The 23,789-nt window shown below is 44.0% G+C and overlaps 1 protein-coding gene across 1 annotated transcript in view; it reads left to right on the plus strand.

Moving 5' to 3' along the window:
* LOC311232987 (1,4-alpha-glucan-branching enzyme-like) overlaps window positions 1–23,789 on the plus strand; it is a 576,273-nt gene that overhangs the window by 121,070 nt on the left and 431,414 nt on the right. The window contains 1 exon segment of the mRNA XM_084319835.1: window positions 11,049–11,218. Within this exon segment, the coding sequence (XP_084175961.1) occupies window positions 11,049–11,218 (170 nt within the window).

The raw sequence follows: 23,789 nt of genomic DNA on the forward strand, positions 1-23,789 counted from the left end.
TCTCTCTTTTCTCTTATTTTAGCTCAAATCCGAGCATCCTGTGCCGCCCTCTCTGCATCCTGTGCCGCCCTCTCTGCATCCTGTGCCATCCTCTCTCTTCTTAGCTTAGATGAGTCCGCTAAGAACTGAGCCTCCTCTTCCTCGAGTTGTCGTGTTAGCCTTTGTGCGGAAAGCCGGGCCATCAACCCGACCCTTTCTAATTCAACTTTCCGACACGCGTTTGCCGATGATCTCCTGGAAAGCGTGGTGGATGGTGCTTTCGACCCTTTCCCTCCGAAGCCGGATGCGCTGTCGTCCGGCTCGATATCATCTTGGTGCTTCCTAGACTCCGTTGTACGCTTAGGCACCTTTTCAACCTTCTTAAGTTTCGACATTTTGTGTGGTTCTCGTGTTCTTGTATTCTCGGGTTCTTGTGGTTATCCTTCCCTCCTTCCTTCCTTCCTTCCTTCCTTCCTTCCTTCCTTCCTTCCTTCCTTCCTTCCTTCCTTCCTTCCTTCCTTCGTGTTGTTCCCTTTTCCTCTTGGAACATAGTTTTCTTACTAATGTGCGAGCCGGGGCTCCACTCCACTGGTCAAATTACTTACTTGTGCAATGTCCACAGCCGCTCTGTGTATAGTAAAGATATTCCAATGGTTTATTTGCATAGTCTTTCTTTACAGAAGTGGTCCTAAATCTACTTTCCTAAATATTCTTTTCACTCATGCACATACTACTACAAGGTAAGAAAACTGTATTTTCCCAGTCTCCAAATTCACCGCCGACTCCACACAGGAAAATTCCTTCGTGGTGTACCAGCCGTAAATCTACTTGCTGGCTTCTGGCTTCAGTTCATTGTTTAGTCCATCCTTTTGGTCCCGTCCATTATGGTCGAAGATGCAACTGACACAGAGAGAATCGTGGCTATATATAGAGACCCAAATGTTCTAGAGATTCGGTTATGACATCATACAGTGACCACGAATGTTCCAGAACGTTCTATCATGATGTCATACTGTGGTTCTAAACCTTCTATGTTCTCGAAAGTCTATTATGACATCACCACAACGCTCTAGAAGGTTTTAGGTTCCAGAATGCCCTATTATGACAAATACGACGGTTCAATGACTTTATCTAAATCCGATCAATATTAAACATTCATGTAATACAATAACCGAAATATATATAGCTTTGGCTCGTACACAGATAAATCATAACATTCCCATAAATCATATCCTTCTATTTGAAATAATAATAATAATAATAATAATAATAATAATAATAATAATAATAATAATAATAATAATAATAATAATAATAATAATAATAATAATAATAATAATAATAACCAAAACACTCATATGGCCTTTACAGATACATTTCAATTAGATATTAAATAGATAACGTTACGTTAGCGTAAGCTAACAAGCTAACCCAGAGCCGAGCAAGACTAGTGTGCCTATTCTGTGACCCAAAACATGTCCCTGCTGTTTTATTCCGCAACGGATCCAATGCATCTAACCTGCTTTGCAATCCTCGCCACTCCATTATGCCCACGTCGCATTAAAGATCAAAGATAACGTTACGTTAGCGTAAGCTAACAAGCTAACCCAGAGCCATAGGCAGAGAGAAGTGGGGACTGGGAAGGAGGGTGCATTCTCGGGATAGCCCCACTAACAGGATCTGGCCGGCTTTTCCAGCCAAAATACAGCTCTGTGACAGTGAATAGGATATTAATATCGAGACAAAAAAGAGAAACTAACCAAAACAGTGAACAGGAGGTCTATTTGTATTAAAAACAATAGATTGTTTTTCATTTAAATGTCTGGAAGAGCTCAAAAATAAAAATGTCAAATGATATTTCCATTGCCTTTTTTTGTTGTTGATTTAAATGTTACTGGTTGTGTTAAATGGGCATATAATATCGTCGCATATTGATCGCAGGCACCTGAATCGAAACGTATCGTATCGTATCGTGGCAGACTGTGTGATATCGGATTATATCGTATCGTTGTCCAAAGAATCTATATCGTATCGTATCGTGATGAAACTGGTGATTCCCACCCCTACTAGCGACTAGCCACGCGGTGCTCCCGGTGCTATCCTAGCCTATAACTTCAGCTAAACTTGCTACAGTACCTCCACTATTTCGCCCCGGTGTTATCTGGGCCCATAACCTACAACAGGGTTAACAGAACTCAGCTATAGGGCGACACTAATGTGGTCAAGAGGCATGGTTTCTATCTTGAGCCTGAACTGGCGTGACTTGTCTTTATTCACATGGTAAGCAGCAGTAACACAAGTCTTCTCTCTCTGAGAGACATTGGGGGAGAGAACGAAATTGGTGTATACCTTTGCTTTTATAGTTGCCATAAGGTAGAGTACCTGGGTGGCTCCGCCTAGAGCGCCCTCCAGTGGGAACAGATATATATGCAACTAGGCAATCACAGGTGGAGACAATTATATATGCAGGTAAACAGTTACTAGTGTAAACAGCCATATGTACAGTTAGACAGTTACTAACAATCCTACACAGAGCCTCTGATCTTAACACTGTTGTACATGCTATCATACAGAGTATATGGGTAGACAGTCAAAGCAGTAGGTAGTGTGATGAACCTGGTAGTGTTCAGGCTCGCCACGGTTCAAATACAAACAAATTAGAATGTCCACACAAGAGCAATATCAATCAATACAAGTATTTATTGAATTCAAGGCAGAATCCAGAGGGGAAAAGCAAAATAATGGTTGTGATTCAGTCCGAGGGTCAAAAACACAAAACAGGCTCGCCGACAGAAAAAGGGATTGTTCACAATTCAGGGTAGTCGTCCAGTCCAGGGTTAGTACACAAGGGGGTATCTCAGCCAGTCCAGGGTCCAGTACACAAATAACACCTACTCGCCTTTACCTCTCCTATTACTTCCTCTCACCTTCACAACACCGAATACACAATCTCTCTCTCTCAATACTCTAACTCCGCTCAACCTACTCCTCTAAAAATTGTATCTACCTACCTCAGTTGTATTTTTTTTTTGAAACTTCAAATAACAATTATTTATTTAGAACAATTTGTTAATATATACGTATATACACACACACTTACATACAGATCCAGCACTGAAAAATGTAACCTCTACTGCTCCTCCACCACTCCACGGGCCAAACAGATTTTGTGACTCCTATTGTTCTGGACAGGGCCAGATTTCACACCTCCACTGCCTCCCACAGTGTATCAGGCTGGGGAGACTTTTTCATCTTAAATTTGTATTCGTCCCAAACGCCCCAGCGCCAGCAGCGGCGCCAGAGAATTGGCCTTGCAGGAGCTTTGGGGGGGCTGAATTGTTTATAGCAGGTGCTAATGCATTTTAATGCAACAAACAAAATAATGGCTAATATAGGCTACATCATTGAAAATGCATGTTACTAAATGTTTAGCGTTATACACCAATGCAAGCACCCAATAACCCAATAAAGCTCGACATTATATCGGGAGTGGTAATCTGACGCTTGTGCGTAAAAGGTCTCTCAGTCAGTATGATTAGAATTTAAAACAACGCTTGAAAGAAAAGTAACCAAAGAAAAAGGTGTAATATTTAAGATTTCGTTTCTACAAAGGGCATAGCAACGAAATATATATATATCAGATAATGACAAATCACAAGGACAACGAAAACATAGCCTATAATAATATGACTATATCGGGAGTGGTAATCTGATGCTTGTGCGTAAAAGGTCTCTGTCAGTATGATTAGAATTTAAAACAACGCTTGAAAGAAAAGTAACCAAAGGAAAGGTGTAATATTTAAGATTTCGTTTCTACAAAGGGTATAGCAACGAAATATATATATATCAGATAATGACAAATCACAAGGACAACGAAAACATAGCCTATAATAATATGACTACATTTCTGACATGCACCATTCATTCATCACGATAACAGCCACCATGAGAGCAGTAGTCAACTGGGCACGGCGACCCTATACATTAAACTAGAAAGAAGAAGAAGACCCTACATTCCAGTGTGTGTGTGTGTGTGTGTGTGTGTGTGTGTGTGGGGGGGGGCACAGCGGCCCGACATTAAAATGGGCACGGCGGCCAATGGGCACGGCGGCCCGTACATTCCAGTGTGTGTGTGTGTGTGTGTGTGTGTGCGCGCGTGTGTGTGTGTGTCAACAAAGACTGCATGGTACTCACCACCAGTCACAGGAGAACGATCCGCCTGTTGTTGTGATTTGCAGCGAAGCGATCGATCACTGCATTGACGTCCAGTTCTTTGGTCCTTCTGGAACTGATTGCAAGCAGACCCAAGTTGCTGGTTCGAGCGTCTCCGCTTCTATTCCTCAGATAGGTCTTTATCCGGCGTAAGCAAGAAAAGCTCCTCTCACACGCAGCTGATGTGACAGGCAATGTCATTGAGATGCACACAAGTTTGTACAGATCAACGAACGCATCATTGTATGGCCTTAATAGCACCAGCACGTCATGGGTGGTGTTGACGACAGTTCCACTTTGTTTTTTTCTTTCAATAAGTCGCTTTGCCTGGTGAAGTTCTGCAGAGATGTTTTCCTCCATTACCCCATAGTGTTTAGCCATTGGCAAAAGGCTATCTTTGTCCATGAAGGTTTTGTGCATGGGGTTGAGAGCTGTTGCTCCTCTCAGAATGTGACAGCTTTCAGCTGAAAAACGTCTGTTCAATTCACTAACCAGTCGGTCGATTACTGGGAAAAAACAGTGGTTCCGATAGTCGTCTGACGTTTCCAATCGCTGTCTTGACCCTGTTTGGCTGTTCACCACGAACCCCTGCAGGTGGCGAGGCTGTGCTTTTCTCCTCGGCTGTGGTCGCTGCATTTCAATGCCCACCGAAGCACACTGGTCACTGGCAGACTTCCAGATTGCGTTCCATGTTTCAACGTTGCGTTTCTCGTTGAGGGTATCGACAACTGAATAGACCAGATCAGTGGCAGATGCAAGTTCCAAATCTGTGGCCTGTAGATGATCGGATAGGGTTTTTGTGAGGCTGAATATGCTTTCCAGCATAGTGACGTGCAGAACAAACTGCCCATCAATCAATCCAATCAGTGACTTTGCTTCGGTCGCCCTGTGAGCATTTGACTGATCGCTCACATCTGCAAGAGTCGCTGAAATGGCAGGGAGAACTCTTTTTATTGCCCACAGTGTAGAATGTTGGCAGGACCATCGCGTGTCTGATAATCTTTTCAGCTCCACTACCCGTTTAGTGGGCTCAAGTTCCTGCTGCTTCTCAATAAACAGTTTGTGAATAACAGACCCGGAAAAAAAGTTGTACAGCATCTGTACTGTTGCAAAACATTCCGCGACTGGTTTCACATTATGCACACAATCAACTAAAACCAAATTTAGTCTGTGTGCATGGCAATGGATATACAGCGCCTGTGGAACTTCTTGGCGAAATCTTTCCTGCACACCGTTGTTGCACCCAGACATAACTGATGCACCATCGTAGCACTGGGCAATGCATGCGTTTTTGTCTATGTTACACATAGCCAAAGTCTGTTTAACTGACTGGAGTAAAGACTGTGCATCCAAGCCATCTGCCGGAGTAAAATCCAAGAATTCTTCGTGAATGTTGTCATTGTTTAGGTAACGAACAACAACGGAGATCTGCTCTTTCTTGCTTACGTCTTTGGTTTCGTCAACCAATAAAGCAAAGTGCTTTCCCAGCTTAACCTCGTCGCTTACTTGACTCCTTATCATGCGAGCCATAATGTCAATCAATTCGTTTTGAATGTCATGGTGCACATATTTAGCATTACCAGGCCCACTAGCTAACTTCTTTGACACAGTACTGTCAAACCTTCCAATCAAATCAAGCATTTCAAGGAAATTCCCTCTGTTGGCCGATTGCTCGTTTTCTCTGTGCCCTCGCAGACCAATCGTTTGACAAGCTGTAAACCGTAGTGACTCAACTACTGCGTGCATGTATTGCCTGTTTTCTTGTACAATCTTGGAATGTCCAGCGTCAAGTTGTGTTAAAATCTTCGACCCACATTTCGATCGCAGCTTAAATTCACACCATGCTTCCATGGCTAGTCTATGGGAAACACTAGTGTTGTGTTGCGCCAATTTCTCTGCTCCTTTTCTCCAGTTGCGACACCCGGTATGGGTGAAACTCTTTTCAATATGACCTGGCCCATGGTGGAAAAAATTTCTACATGCATAACAAAATGCAGCATCAGAAGAGAGCGAATATTCCAGCCATGGATATTGTTCGAACCAAGAGTTGTTAAACCCCCTCGATTGAACTCCAAATTTTCGAGTCGGGTAAGACATTAGTTTAGGACATCTCGGTCCCTCAGCTGGATCTTGGCTTAAATCCACAGGCCCACCAGGCCTTTTGCCGCGAATGACGGCAGGTATGCGACTGTGAGCCAACGCCGCCACCTGTTCTCCCCCCCGGGCGGCGGCCCCTCCACTCTCATTGTCGTTATCCGAGTCATCTTCGGCCGAAGATGAACCCTCTGCGACTGCAGGCCTCGCCACTGACGTTACCCCGGGCCCGGGGCCTTGTTGTTCATCGTCCAGGTCCTCCTCATTATCTTCCGTGTCTGGCAACACGAACACAATGTCCTCCACGTTCTCGACCACCACGTTGCTGGAATTAGTTGGTGGATCTCCACGACCACCAAGTCCATCAACAACATCATCCACGACCACACTCCCTCGCTTTTTTCCAATAATAATAAAGCGGTCCATTATATAAATGTCACCTAACTTAAGCTTGTTGTAAGTTGTAATAACTGCTGCTAGTGCTACTAAGTAGAGACAGTGCTGCAGCTAGAAACTTCTCGCGCTAGCTAGAGTTAACGTTAAACTTAAAGTGTGCGCATGCAAATGAATGATGTAATCACGTGCAACGAACCCAACCAATCAAATCACACAACAGGTGCCACAAAGGTGAACGGCAGGTCATCATGGAAGGTCAATATGATTTAATAATTTAGTTTAGTTACATCAGTCAGTCCGATGTCTTCATATATTATATTTTTTATTCCATACATTTATTTATACATTTATTTTATATATAAATAAAATAAAAAAACATAAATTTGTCTGGGACTCAGGGGGGGCTTTGAGGGGGCTAAGCTTTTTTCAGAGGGGGCTGAGGACCCTGCTAGCCCCTCCCCCCCGCCGCCCCTGTCCGATTCCTTCGCTTTTTTCAGTTTACTTATCATACATTGCAACACTAATATATGGGCAGTACCCCAAGTCAGACTGCCCCGAACCCACTTATTAAAAATTATCTTGGGGGTCTGAGGGCAGTAGCCCCCGACCAATGTTCCCTCTAATTATTTTTTGGTCTGAGCAAACACTCAAACCTCCTGAGCAGACATCAGCAACTACTGAGCAACATACGTCACCTGCCGATTAACCGGTTAGTTGATAAGCGGCGGTTTGTAAAAAATCTGAGAATCTTAATTTCCCTTAATGTCTAACATAAAAATATATACATTTTGCTGATACACAGAGAAATAATACAAAAAGGCATATATATTCCTTAATCAAATATTTATTTGACCATTAATTGACGATACAGAGCATAGTCCTTACTTTGGCGGCGGCGGTGTGAGTCGTGTCACTAACTTTTGTCTTTTTAGGAGGCTGACTAGTCATTATTTTATTAAGTGAATTATAATGCGACTTCAAGGGTGACCATATTGTGATTTTTTTTAAAGATGACACTGCCTTCAGCCTCAAGATACTTAATCAAAGTTTACTCAAAGATGCCTTATCATTATAATATATTTAAAGTATACCTCCTCTGTATGGATATACAATTATTGTTTATATTATTTTATATAACAAAATAATATCTCTCTATAAACAAAGTTACTCAACATGCTGTATTATGCCTAAAGTAATCTATCTGACAAATCTCAAGAAAATAACTAAATCAACCTATGACAAAATAATATATATTTTCAAGTCTTACTGGACAAAATAAATAATAAGAAAAATATGATGTAATGTTCTAAATAATACCTCTTCTGTATTAGAAAATCCAGCTTTTAAAAATATATCTTTATCTTTTCAATGTAATGTAAATTATAAAACAGTAACCTCACAAAGATACTAATTTAAAAGTGCACTATGCAGTTTCAGATTTGTTGCAATTAGTGTACTAAACTAATTTATTACACACATAATCCTTATGATTGTATCATAAGCATCTTATCAAACCAAAACATCATTTTGAGGCATCAAAATAGTTTTAAATTATTTTCTTTCTCTCTCTGTATAGCTGCATTCTTCAATCAATTTGGTCAACTTTGCCATCAAACTCTCGCCTCGCACTGCTTTGTTTGTAATGTTTTGCTGTGTCCATGTGAGCTTTGAGATCGCCAGCACCTTTATTAGACACATAAACATATGGTCAAGCTTTGCACGCGGCGCTTCCAATTAGTCTCGACCGGGATGATAAATTGGAAATGTTCTCTGCAGTTCATCTGTAATGTACATTTTCGCGTTTGCATTGTGAGGAGCCAGCAATGCTGGTCGGATCTGTCCACTTCCTCATCTGTTGTGTGTGTCTGTGCGCAGTAGCGCTGCCCACAAAGCACTGAAAGCGGGGCTTCTCTTGGTAACGTCACACGCAACAGGTTACCGTTAGGGATGTCCCGATCACATTTTTTTGCTCCCGATCTGATCCCGATCATGTGATTTTGAGTATCTACCGATACCGATCTTTCCCGATCCGATCAAAAAAATAAAATATATAAATAAAAATAATATATATATATATATATATATTTCTTTTTTATCCCAATTTCTCACATTACATTCACCCTGAATGTTAATGTTATCCAGGTGAAAAGTTAACTTCATTCAAGCGAGGCATTGCAATCCTTGACATAAATCATTTGATGTATAATTAAATCAAAGGAAATGCGTTTGGGTCTGAGAGTGTGGCTGGTCTGCCGTTCTGCAGCTGGATACTATTGGTTTGTTTTGGCAAAATTCTTCTGCTCTGTGTGACAATAAATAAATGAATGATGATATGCAATTTAAAACCAAAACTAAGGCCTCAGTATGAGTTTAAGACGTGAACATGGTCATGTTTGTTGAATAATAAAAAAAAATTGCAAAAAAATAATAAAAAATAATAAAAAGAATTGTGCGACCGATTTCAGATGTGCGCGGGAGCGTTTTGCCATGTGCGCGCGCACCTTAGCGGGAACATTGCCCCCGACCCCCTCCCTGAGTGAGCACTTAAGTTAAGTACCTTCCCTTTGTTCACTTTTGGAGCCAGGGCCAACTCAGCCACCAGCCCCTGAAATATAACACCTGAGTGCTAGTTCTAAAGTGGCAGAAGAGCAGCAGAAGGGAACTGAATCTGAAGTGCTCCATCTGTACATACACACACACACACACTTTAAATAAAATATTATGTTTTACAAAATAACAAGTATAAAACGATTAAACAAACCACTCTAGCAGCAATTAACTATTATTATTTTTTTTTTTAATTATCTTTTTCCCCCTTCTTTATCCGTTTTTCTCCCCTCCCAATGTTAGTCGTTATGCCAATTCCCAATCCTCTTCCTGGTCGTTGCGCACTCTACCCCCTACCGTCGGTCTGGGAGGGCGGAGACTATCACATGCTTCCTCCGACACATGTGTACCCAGCCCACCACTTCTTTTCACCTGGCAGCGTGGACTCTCACTGGGAGAGTGTAACATGTGGAAGGTCACACTACCTCCCTCCAGATTCTTCCCTCGCTGTGCAGACGCCCCGACCGAACTGTAGGAGTCGCTGTTTACAACGACCCGGACCCACCCACCGGCTTCCCTCCCGCTGACTCTGCCAATCGAGCCAGTATGACGGCCGGCCAAGCCGGAGGCAACGCTGACAACCGGATTCGATACCAGTGTCTCTTGCGTTGGTGATGAGCGCTTAGTCCGCTGCGCCACCCAGCCACCCTAGCAATGAACTATTCTGCGGAAATACCCCCCCCCCATCCCACACAATGAGGTATGACCCAAGCCCAGTGTTTTACTAGAGAGAGAGAGAGAGAGAGAGAGAGAGAGAGAGAGAGAGAGAGAGAGAGAGAGAAGCTATGCTCGGAGCATTTATTAACGTTACATTTTCAACAAGATTGCTGCTAATTAAACACTTCATGGAAACGGGGTAACGTTAATGTTATGTGACGTCGAGTTCATACGTGTACTAGTGTAGTATGAACTCGACTTAACGTTACTCCGTTTCCATGAAGTAGTTATAAAGGTGGCCAGCTAGCTAGCATAAGCCAACGGAGGAACGACTAGCTAAGGTGAGAGAGAGAGAGAGAGAGAGAGAGAGAGAGAGAGAGAGAGAGAAAGAGAGAGAATTTCCAGCCTGTCATCATGTGAACAGCTCTATAGTATAGAATGCCTTTCCTGTCCTCAGGTGAACCTCACATGAAGAGGTTTTTGCCTTCAGGCTTTTTCTCCAAACTTTGCACAACTTTTCTTTTCTTTTTTCCCCTCTATTTCTCTCTTTATAGTTGAAATGAAAGCAGGTCTGTCCTTGGGTTTTCTCACAGTAACGCAGGATTGTCTTTTGAAGTCATTTGTACTTTTCAAGCACCCCTCATCTTCCTCCTCTCCCTCTTCTTAAATCCTCCTGTGGTTTGTATTGAGAACATTGAACAGTGTGTGTGTGCCCATTACTATTTCATGATGACCTCTCTGTCTTTCCTCCACATCTCTCTTTCTCCTGTCTCTTTATCTCCCCCCTCTGTCAACTTTCCCTCCCAATACCCCACTCTATATCTCCCTCTCCAAATTTCCCCCTCTCTCTATTTCTTTCTTTCTCTCACTCACACCACCTATATCTTTCTGTCTCTTTCTCTCTATCTCACACCATCTCTCCTCTCTCTCTCTATCTATATCCCTCTCTTTCTGTCCCTCTCTGTTTTTCTTCTTTTTCTCTCTCTCCCTACCAATTCTCTCTCTCTCTCTCTCTCTCTCTCTCTCTCTCTCTCTCTCTCTCTCTCTCTCTCTCTCTCTCTCTCTCTCTCTCTCTCTGTCTCTCTCTCTCTCTCTCTCTCTAGGTACAGGTTATTTGAGCAGCGTATGTCAGAGTTATGTGAAGCAGAGGTCAGTCTGGACGACTTCACCAGGGGATATGAGTTATATGGCGTCCAGAGACAAGGAGACGGTGGTCTGCTGTTCAGAGAGTGGGTCCCTGGTGCCCAAGCCCTCTACCTGACTGGAGACTTCAGTAGGACACACACACACACACACACACACACACACACACACACACACACACACACACACACACACACACACACACACACACACACACACACACACACACACATGCACATACAAAGGCTGTTACCTGTCTGGAGACTTTAGTAGGCAACACACACACACATGCACACACACACACACACACACACACACACACACACACACACACACACACACACACACACACACACACACACACACACACACACACACACACACACACACACACAGGGAACAGTTTCCTTTCAGAACCGATGTTAACAGATGATATCATTCATACCAGCCGTGTTAACAGATTATATTGTTTATACCAGCCGTGTTAACAGATTATATTGTTTATACCAGCCGTGTTAACAGATTATATTGTTTATACCAGCCGTGTTAACAGATTATATTGTTCATATCAGCCGTGTTAACAGATTATATTGTTCATACCAGCCGTGTTAACAGATTATACCATTCATACCAGCCGTGTTAGAATCAAGCATCGAGAGGTTTATTTATCACATACATACCAGGGCATACAGTTAACAGATTATATTGTTCATACCAGCCAAAATAAGCCATAAATTGTAAAATTCGAGGCGATAGTTTTCAATCAATGTCCTATGAAACATTCTGGTAACATTCTAACAAAATCCCAGTACAGAGCTTTGAAAGGAAGAACGTGAATTCAGCTATTTGATGAAAGGACTACACTCCCAGAATTCAATGTGATCAATGTCACTCTAGAGCAGTGGTGCCCAACCAGTCGATCGCGATCGACAGGTAGATCGCGGGCTGATTTCAAGTAGATCTTGATTAATAAAATTTGATTAAAAAAAAAAACGTTTTTTTTTTTTTTTTTTTTTTTTTTGCTAAATCAACTCTTCCTCTCCTTGTTAACTACAACAAGCAATGCTGTTTGTTATTTAAGATGAGGTCGGACTCGGCACTGACAGATTTGTGTTCATTATGCTGCTTTTATAAAGCCTCAAATGACGGCTTACAATATACAATTTTGGCTGGTAGCTCTCGGGCTAGGTGGTAAATAAAAAAGTAGATCTTGGTTCAAAAAAGGTTGGCCACCCCTGCTCTAGAGTCTAGACCAATTCACACGTGCAACAAAGGCCCAGCTTCTAGTCTGTTGTTCCTTTGTTATGCCAATGACTATTCCAAGAGGCCCAGGCTGTGTGTGTGACATGAAAATTATGCACATTTATATATATAAAAAAAAAAAAAAAAAAACAGGTGTGGTTGTATCTGCCTGTTCTGTATCACAGATTTATTTTAAACTTTAAAGCAAACTACAAAAAAATTCTCATATCCAAAAGTAGTAGATAGATAAATAGGTCATACATGTAGGTATGCATTTGGTTATGTGGGTGGGTAATAATACATCTATTTTATATAGCGCTTTTCCAGGTGCTCAAAGACGCTTTACATGGGTAGAAGAGACAAAACTATGGCAAAACAAAAACAGAACAAAAATTATTCATGACAAAATAAAATAAAACCAACAGAATTAGAGGTCAAAAGCACGATTGAAAAGGTGGGTTTTGAGGGCTGATTTAAAAGATGTCAGGGTGTTTGCATCACGGATATGGCTGGGGAGGGCATTCCAGAGGGAGGGGGCAGCAGCAACAAAAGCCCTGTCGCCCAGGTCCGGAGCTTGGTCGTGGGAGGTGTTAGGAGGTTGGCATCAGCAGACCTAAGGCGACGGGTTGGTGTGTGATGGTGGAGGAGGTCGGACAGGTAGGGAGGGGCAAGGTTGTTGAGGGCTTTAAATGTGATGAGAAGTATTTTAAATTGTATCCTGTATTTAATCGGAAGCCAATGGAGGTCATGGAGGAAAGGGGTGATGTGATCAGAGCGACAAGTGGAGGTGAGCATGCGGGCAGCAGAATTTTGGACATATTGGAGTTTATTGAGGATCGTGTTTGGTGAGCCGTAGAGGATGCTGTTACAGTAATCCAGTCTTGATGAAATGAATGATGAACCAGTGTTTCAGCAGCAGAGAGTGATAGGGAGGGGCGGAGACGAGCAATGTTCCGGAGGTGGTAGAAGGCCGTTTTTGTTATGTGGTTCACATGGGGGAGGAAAGAAAGGGTGGAGTCCAGGATGATGCCAAGGTTACGGACGTGAGTGGAGGGGGTGACAATGGAACCATCAATATTTAGGGAGAAATCCTGGGTGTGGCTGGTGAGGGATTTTGGACCAATAATGATGATTCCTGATTTATTGCAGTTTAGTTTGAGAAAGTTATTTTGCATCCATGTTTTGTTATCTGTGAGGCAGGTGGTGAGGGTGGAGAGAGTGGCTGGAGTGATAGTCTTGGTGGAGAGGTAGAGCTGAGTGTCGTCTGCATAACAACGGTAGGTTTGTAGGCCGGTGGGTGGGTGGTAAACTAAACTAAACTTAGAAAATATGTTGTAATTAAAAATGAGTATTTATTTTGGTCTATATAACGTTAGGTTATGACTATAACCAAGTTCTGTTAACACTTAGTGAACGCTCAGCGGTCATTGCATATATCTCGCTTCAGCATATATACACTGAATAATTTCACAATGTACCTTTAAATGCCAGCATTCATCTGGCCACACCCCCATCCGCTTACCTATATAAGCAGGGGTGGTGCCACACACTCATCTCCTTCCCAACAAATTTCATCACAATGAATGAATGAAAAATCAAGGGCCTGCAGCGTCGTCTAAACGCTGAGCGTTCACTAAGTGTTAACAGAACTTGGTTATAGTCATAACCTAACGTTCTGTTCCACACCTAGCTCACGCTCAGCGTTCATTGCATAATAGGAGCTGAGCGGGAGCTAGAAGCTCGACAAATGTACCCTGCTGAGGCCCCCCACAACCATCAGACCAGGGAGGGCCGAGCCCCCCCGACCCACCCTAATGGAGGGCACCCATTGGTGCCCTCCATAACGGAGGGCACCCATTGGTGGCTTCACGGGAGGGCGACGGACGCGACCGTGCGAAGAGGCACTCAAGCAACTCAACGCACAGGGTGAGCAGACCGTGGCTTGACCCCACGACTACACACACACACAACCCGCATGCCACCCGGGAACGAACGGAGGGAAACAACCTTGTTACTGCCCCCAGAATCACGGGGTCAAGGGCAAACCCAACCCCGTGGCAAGGCCGTAGCAGCGGAGCGCGAAGGAAGACCCAGACCCACCAAAAGGACTGGACTCCCTGGAATGGGGGCCCGGAGAAGTCCATGATGCCAGCATCAAGACCCCACCAGGTGGGCACGTAGTGCCGCGCCCCCCACATCGCCAGCGTATTCGGACAAAAGCCCCTCAGCCGAGCGGGCCCTGTCCCCCCAATAGTACACCGCCTGGCACACTGACCCTGCAACAGGCAGTCAGCATGGCCGTAAGCACACAAAAAAGGTTAACCAACGGAAGCAGGCAGCGCACCGGGGAAAAACCAGGCAACAGGCTATTAACCCTAGCCTGGAGACTGCGGACGAGACAGGCGCCAGAGGGGACATCTGAACACAGCCGCGCCGGCGGAAGGAGCGGAAGCTGGCGGCGTTGCATGACCAAGCCTCCATTTAAAAACCCCCACCCAGAGGGGTTGAGGCAGAGAAGGCTGACACGATTGGCAGACGTCATGAACGTGCAGGGGCACCCTCAACCGGTGAACCCGAGAGTTGACACTGCTCCAACACACCAGGGAATCAACCACCTTGGCGTTACCCAATGCGGCGGTTGTTCCTATAACCCCTCAAGAAAAAACTCCAAAACACACCTGCGGGTATACACCGGCTATACCGCAGTACAAGTGTTTCAGTTTTCAAAAAAGGGTTAACCCAGGCCTACGGGTCGACGAAACATTACCTCGGACCGGGCCTGGCGATACGGGAAGCACAGGGTCACCAGAGGAGGCCAAAGACCACCCCAACAGGCCCCTCTTCGCCATGCGTGAGAGAGGAACGAAAAAGAATGGAGAACCAGCCCCTAAGCAGTAAGCACACCGTACTTGGTATTCCCAGGCGGTCTCCCAACCAAGTACTAACCAGGACCAACCTGTGTAGCGGCCGAGATCCGACGAGATCGAGCGTGTACAGGTTGGCATGGCCGTAAGCCATTACGACAGTGCTGAGTAAAAACATACCCAACCAGGGTCTCCATAGCGCTTAACCCTGTGACACCCGGACCGACCTGGCATTTTTCCCCCTGAAAAAAGCCCAAGTCCCTCAGGGTACCAGAACAGCAGATCTGCATCCCCGGCGGACAACGGGTTCAACTGATCCGGACCAGCGTGACCAGAACCAGTCCCGTGCCCTAACCACGCCGACATGCCTACTCCAGGAGAAAGGGCAGATATGCGTGTCGATCTTAACATGAAAAGAAGGCGCCACCCAGACGTTCGGGCGAACCGCGCCTGGTGGCCCACCCCAAGGGCGTGAGACCCCTCTACATATGTTCAGATCCATTCCGTCATCATCCCCCAGACATGAACGAGAATCCGTCGATAACCAACCCAGGTCGTGGGATGTGGTCGTCGGAAGAGGAAAAACCCCCATCTCAGTTGCTTTATAAAAACGCCGTTTTAACCACAAGCAACCAAGGCGTGCCAGTCAGTCGCCTGTTTACAGCGAGCTAGCACTATACGTGCGTCGGGACACACCCCCATCAATGAACAGGCTATTTAGACCTGTCATTGAATCCCCAAGGCGCCCAGGGGAACGACAAGAGGGGTGTGACACTTCCTAACTCCAACACTTATTGAATAGAAAAGAAGGAAGCATCAACAGTATGTATCCCAGTCTACACAGCCGGGGGTAAAAATCGTTCACATTTTTACATCCCACCACCCTCCCATAGGAAGGAGACAGGGATCCCCAGAGAGACTTCCCACGCGAGCTGTACAGATTGAAAAGAATATATTGCACCTTGAGCCATGTAAAAAATTGGTTTTAGGGCTCTCCGGGGAAGAGGCACTGAACCCATACACACTCAATAATCGAATTGAATCGAATACATATACAATAGAATAGGACACCTTCTAGAGGGTCCACTCACTTTGACAATCTGAGGAGGAAGGCTCTGTACTCTGATGGAGGCTCCCTCACATGGAAGGAGGAGTCCGAACTCACAGAAGGCCCGAATAGGCGCTTGGTGAGGAGGAGCCCTGACCACCCCCCTGAAACAGATCCATCACATGGACCTGAACAGCACACGGAAGTCCTACCAACAGAGACGCGCACGGTGACGTACTCTATGGCGGGGGAATTTCTGCGGTGCACACGCCCAATATTCCAGGCCGTGGTACCAGGAAACTCCCCCCCCCCCCCCCCCCCCCCCGTAACGTGCCGAACTGCAACGTGACGGGAACCTTGAAGGACAGGGGGTGTACCCCTGACCGACAGAAACAAGGGGGAGAGGAAAGGTTACCAGTTCACCCCTTTACGACCCCACACCCATGATACGATGTAATGACAAAAAGAGAATATGACACAGTCATAGTCAGCTCTATGAAGCGTTTGACAGCTCCACACAGCGCATGAGCTAACCTGCTATCTGATTTTTACTAAGGAAAAAACACAGAATAGAGAGGGCTCTAAGAGCCCCGGTCCAACATACACATGTGCTTCTGTGGCCAGTCCAACCCAGTTGTAGGTCACATGACACACACAACCCATCATCACTCACACAACAAACAGATCATTTTCACATCTGTAACAACCCGATTTGCTCGGAGAAGCTAACTGCCAGTGACAAAGACAGTTCACACATAACTCGCGTCGTATCCCAAATGCATTGCAGCAACACACGTTTTGGGAAAACATCGTCATTCACAAAACATTTAGAAAAGTAAAACCAGAAGACGTGTTATAAGGTCTGGTCAAACCTTGTCCTACCCGGAACGTAGATCAGCGAAGTGCAGTCACAAGACACCGTAGAAACACAGCCGTCCTGTGTTGTTCGATCCGGGCAGCGGCGCCGCTCTACCCGTCGCAACGGTCCCTTTGTTGACGCAAACCTTGCCGTCCTGGCTCGGGGCAGGGTCGACGAACATCCCCTGTCAAAGACGACGTCGTAGTCAAGAGTGTAAAACATGTTATAATCAAAGCACGTTCAACAGAGTAGCATTAAGCTAACGGCCGCTCCAACCGTCGGTCGCTATTACCCCTGCTCGCGAGACGCCGAGCGAACGGTGCACGCGACCAGAGGGGAGCTCACGGCGGCGCGCGAGTAACCGAAGCTACCTCGCGCTGGCCCTGTCCGATAGCAGCAAGCTAACGTTTCCTAGTGATCACAACAGCTAGCGCCGCAGCTAACAGCTGACTGGCTAACAGTAAGCTAAGCAGCTATCACCTGAATTTGTACACAATGATATAACACTCACCCAGACAGGCCGTCGTTCTGAAACCCTCCTCACTTTTTAAGAGAAAAGAGAAACAAGATGTCAACACAGCTTTACAACGGTGATTTTACCAACACCCGACGGAATCAGCACAATACCAAACTGGCCTGTGTAGCTGATTTAAACATGGATCTTCCGCTAATGAACATCCATGCACATATCTCCTCGTGAAGGAATACTCTCATTTGGATATGAAAGAAGGGGCTACACGGTGACAGGGAGATACCCACTCGTCCAGAAAACACAGGGATCACCAGTGTTAATGGTCGCGGCCCACTAGTTAAAACTACAATGGTCTTCAGACCAAGGGCTTCTGTCGCCTAGGTGGCTGAACAAAGAACCCTAGCCTGGGGCCGGTTTTCATAAACATTGTCAAGTAGCCCCCATAGCACTAACAGACAAGTGAAGCCTGCCAGCGACAGTACTCACCCAACCTGAAACCCACCGCTCCTCACAACAGCGGCACGTCTTACAGTTCAGCTGTGGCCTGAAAGGTTTCACCCCAAAAAACACAGCAAGGAACTGCAGTTGAGAACCATGCAGCGGCGTGCTCCCAATACGAAAACCGGTGGAGGGTTTTTAGAATGATCACCATCTTCCAGACACTCCAGTGACGAAGACAACATTGCCGTATTTTCTCGAAAATAGTGAGAGAGAAAATAAAGATATGATGTCAAAAATATAGTTTACAAGGAGAGGAAGAACAAGGAGATACTCCTTGTTCTTCCTCTCCTTGTAAACTATATTTTTCTCCACGTCAAGTGGGCATATGAGCAACACGTTGCTTGTGATGAAATTTGAGAAGGAGATGAGTGTGTGGCACCACCCCTGCTTATATAGGTAAGCGGATGGGGGTGTGGCCAGATGAATGCTGGCATTTAAAGGTACATTGTGAAATTATTCAGTGTATATATGCTGAAGCGAGATATATGCAATGAACGCTGAGCGTGAGCTAGGTGTGGAACATAACCTATTTTCAATGTCATAATTTGTCAAGTATACTATTATATATGTATTGTTTATGTGTCTTGTAAGCTCATATGGCATCAAATCAAATTATGTATACAGTATTTTATAGACTGGGCTTAGATTAACTACTACTCCCATTCAACACTATTGTTCATCATATTGACTTTTCAATTGCAAATCTATCACGAGGAGTCATTACATATGACTGGGCCATTTAGAGGGTACTTCAGTCTCAAGCAATGCATACATTTAAAAATAATCCTATGCTTGCAGCTGATTATGATGATTTCATTCCATTTCTTTTTGTGGCATAGACCAGGGGTTCCAAAACTTTTCAGGCCGCGACCCCCGAAATAACAGTGTCAGAGAGCCGTGACCCCCACTATTATAGGAGGTAAAAATTATTATTATTTTTTTATGAAAATGTATGGTTGAAACATGCAAATGTTCAAACGCACTCACACTAATAAGCATTGGAGGCTTTTAACACTTTGATCGCCATGGTTAAATTCATAATTTACCATCCCTAGCCAGCTCTATTTGTCTATGGAGAAGTTCCCCTTCTTTGCAGGGCTATAACTTTTTAAATTGTATTGCTAAATTGACATTATTATGGCCCATTTAATGTCCTATATCTATTGTTCAGGGTGTAGCAACGTTATACTTTTTCATTCACATATTCATACTAAAATACGGTCTAAAGTATAAGTATGTTTTTATCGTTTTCTGCAGCTTTCTCCAGAACTTGATTTATAGCCCCAAATGCATTATATGATGCAAACCAAAACATGTTAAAGGACAAAATATGAGCCGTTTGTTTAAATAATTCTGAGTCGTTATTAAAAATAGAAAACAAAGTTTATTTCATCTGTGACCACAAATGAAAGATCAGTTTACAATCAGAGATAACATGTGTTCACACACAAGAGTGACCAGCAAAGGGGGAGCTCCAGTAGCTCACCACGTACCGCGAGCGCTATTTCAGCGCCGTGGACAACCGTGCTCGTCACGGATCTGGGGCTTAGCGAGTTCGAATCCCGACTGCAGCCGTGCCTTTCCCAGAGTGTCTTCCCCCCCATCTGAACCTTTTCAGCCTGTTTCTGTCGGTCATCCTTGACCAGTATAAATGTGATAAACGCATAAAAGAGCCAGGGGAATGGCCAAAGTTAAAAAAAAAAGAGTGACCAGCAAAGTGACAAAGAGCTCTGGTCAGATGTACATTAAATACACAGTTTCAAGACGTAACATTAGAACAGATATGACTGAAAGTATAAAATGGCCCAGTTAGGAGAATCAACCTTTGGCTAGGCGGTGATGTTCACCATGTTCCTAACTGGAATGTTAAACAACCTTAAAAGATTAGGTCAAAAGTAGGGGTGTAACGGTACACAGAAGCCACGGTTCGGTACGTACCTCGGTATTGGAGTCACGGTTCGGTACGAGTTCGGTACAACAGAAAAAAAATATTTATAATTATTATTAATATACTTTTTTTTTTTTTTGAATTAAAAACAAAATTTAAATGAATATATTATATTTATGATAATTATTATAATTATTATTATTAAATAGAATAATTTTCTATAGGCTTGCCGTGGTAGTCAGTGATAATGGTGTCATTCTGTGTTCAGGCATCCACTTGCCTACTGCCCCTTTAACACTTTGAGTGCCAGCGACGTGTATTGTCGTCTTATCATGCCCCCCGTTGAGTGCCGACGACGCAAATTGTCGTTTGATTTTTTTTATTAGCGATCTGAATTCAGATTTCATCAACCGAGTCTCCCGTTGGTACAGCAGACCCTCTAGGAGCTCAGATGGGAAAATACCGCCCCCTATCGTCTATCCCTGTGTAACTGCAGGCCATTCAATTATACTGCTGGATCTGTGGAGGTGGAGCCAACTGGCTCCATTATGCTGGCGAGCCGTCTGATGATGAGGGAAGTGATCGCGAGTTGGAAAGCAGTGTGGAATATATATTTACAGTAGGCCAATAATCAATCAATAAACGCGATTGACATTTGGAATGGCGATCAGGAATTGGAATAATCTTTTTGGAGAACATCTGATCTAAGGTAAGGAGTCTATGTTACCAGTTTTAGGATAATCAGAGCTGTATTCACTGAGATATCAGCATGTGCCGTGTGTGTGTGTGTGTCTGTGTGATGTTGAGGAAATGAGAGAATAGATTTTTCAGCCCACTTCTATAGCGTGCATAAGTACACATATACTATCGATAATCTAGCGTTTATTTGAAAATGATTCATAAATAGGCCGACAAATGACAACGTGTCTAGTGTATTCGAGAATATTCCAATAAATGCCGTTTATGGGGAATCTTCCTATTTTCCGGAAATTTTCGAGAGCACGATAGCTTTGCGAAATGCTATAAAAAGGATATGAACCGATTAAAAAAACAATACGTTTCGACAATGTTGACTGCAAAAAAACAAGTCATTGATAAGCGACGGGGAGATTAGACACATAGCCATAATTTAAAACATAGATTATGCGTTTTTAACGCTAACATTGAAGTGGATGATGGCATTCAAGGGGGTAAAAAGGAAAACAAGGCCGGCACTGATAGTGTTAACAACTTATCCTTGCTAAGTTTCGGTTTCACTTCTAAAGAGAATTTAACGAGACTGAATACTAGAGAACAGATGACATATTACAACAATGGCAGAGGATTATTTGGATTTAAACACAGTGGAGCTCAGATGATCTGTCCGGAAAAGTATGTTTCTTTTTCTTATTTGATGATGAGCTGTGCCTGTGAGTTCGGCGGGGGAGAATGTTGATGTGTTTGTTGGTGCGCGCGCGTGTGTGCCGGCGATGCGTGTGTTTCTTTCCATTTGTTTCATTTGGTTAACGTTATTGGGCGCACAAGAAAACTGTAAAACTGTAACGTCACGGTGACCAATTGCAGCCACTCTTATTGTCTGGGACCAAATACGGCCACGCCCCACTCCCAGCAAAAAGTGGGAATCTCTAGAATGGGTTTGGGGCGGCGCTGTATACGGAAGTAGCTCTCAAGGTGACGATTAGACAACACTTTTTTGTTGTCAGTAGATGGCAGCATTGGTTTAAAATTAAAGGCTGAAAATGTTGAGAACTACAACACTGCATTTCCCAAGAGCGTTAGCACAGGTCGCAGGTCACTGGGATGGGTCTATATTCTCCGACGTGATCTGAACAGCGTTAAACTATTACTGCAACCTCGGTATAGCGACCGCGAATGGCCAACTAATTATCTTAACAAAAGTGCGCTGGTAGCATTACATATGTTGTCTAAAGGGGGACATATGGTACAATTTAAGATTCTAATGATAATCGGCATATAAAGGACAAGATAAAGCATCGTTAATTTGTAAGAAACCTCAATGAAAACGGCGCAGGGTGCTATTGTTATGAAAATGTGATAGAATCCTATAAAAATGTGGACGCACTTGGCCTACGTTCCGTTAATAATGACCCTGCAGCTGTTCCAATGAATCAAGTTATTTTTTTTATATAAGTAAAAGTATATTCTATATTGTAATATACTAAATTATGTTATATCTAGTAAAATGAATGGAAGAACAAATATAAATGTAAGGGGGTAGGGATCAATAAGCTTAGCTTCCCTCTACTCATTTTTTGGACATGTCTGCTAACCAAACACATTGATCTTGACCTTTTGTTTATAATTCCTTTTTTCTTTTTTTTTAATGTTTTTTTTAATGTTTTTTAATTTGTTGTTATGATTGTTTGGTTTGACGGAACAAGATACCGTGATTTTTTTGGAGGAAATGGAGAATTACATGTTCAAAAATAAACGTTTCATTCATTCATTCATTCAATGTATGTGCCTTTCTCCGTGCACTTTCGCCGCTCTGAAGTCTGACTCTGTGTGCCCGGCCACGCGCGCTGTTCTCGCACAGACCTCGCGAGTGCCTGCATGCATGACTCGTGTGTTTGCGATGTGGGGCGTATTCGCCGTATGGCTGCGCATACCGCACCGTGACGGCCGTACCGTAAATTCGCGGGACGAATACACGTACCGTTACACCCCTAGTCAAAAGTCATCCTCTCTCTGGAGCCCGGAGTCCTTAAAGGAACAGTCGAATATGTATGATATTTCAACACAGATCTATAATGACATGATGATATTTTCTACGACACTCCCCTCTTTGATCATAAATCATTATCACTTCATAACAACAAAAAATATTATCATTCTTTTAACCTCTAACCGCTGTCTAAAATATTAACGCTAAAGAATGCCAAAACAAGAATGTAACCTATAATTCTACATGCAGAATACGGGTAGACCACTGTCTCTAATATCAAACTGCAAAAACATAACTTTATTGATCAGAGGAAGAAAAACAAAAAAATAATCTTTATTACATCAACCAACCCCCAGAGGGAGACATTAGTCCACACATAAATGTGGTCGGGAACACAGTGTCCAGGCTCTGGGCGGTCAAGGGTGCAGAATACAGATTTCTCCAATCACCAGGCTGGAATAAATCACAACAAAAACCCAGGAGAGTATCTTGCAGAACAATAACAAAATGCTCAAGGCTGCTACACTACCTCAGAGCAGAGAGATAGCAAAAACAAAACAACCTTGAAAACACTTGACTACACAGTTTCACAACATTCCAACAACCTCAATACAATTTGCAAAAACATCTTTATACTGAACAAAGTTCAGTACCTAATATTTTTTAGATGAATACTGTAATGTTGTAGTGTGTAGTTCAAACTTGCCTATTGACCATTTCCGATCCAAACACCCCCCCCCCCCCTCCCCCCGCCTGCAGTCCATGGCCCATAGTCCATATCTGCTGTGGCTTGGTTCTGATGAAAAGGCTGTCTTCCCCTCTGACGCAAGGAGTGGTCTGGTGAATGGATTAGACCTGCTGGCTTAGATCTTTATCTTCGGCTGATGCTCAAGGAGATTCGGTCAAAAGCCTGCTGGAAACTGTCTCAGTGTCTGATGATCTTAGCTGTAGCTGCAGAGTGGAGCAAGCTGGTAGGAGGTCAGCTGGGCCAGCACCTGGCCCCTTGTTCTAGAGCAGTGGGCCTCAGCCTCCTCAGTGGTCAGCCGGGCCAGCACATGCCTCCTGGTTCTGGAGCAGCAGTGGGCCTCAGCATCCTCAGTGGTCAGCTGTTGGCAGTGTCCTAGCTGCGTCCAGCATCTGC

Source organism: Notolepis coatsorum, assembly GCF_963971535.1.
Source record: "Notolepis coatsorum genome assembly, chromosome: 8".
NCBI classification, from domain to species: Eukaryota; Metazoa; Chordata; class Actinopteri; order Aulopiformes; family Paralepididae; genus Notolepis; species Notolepis coatsorum.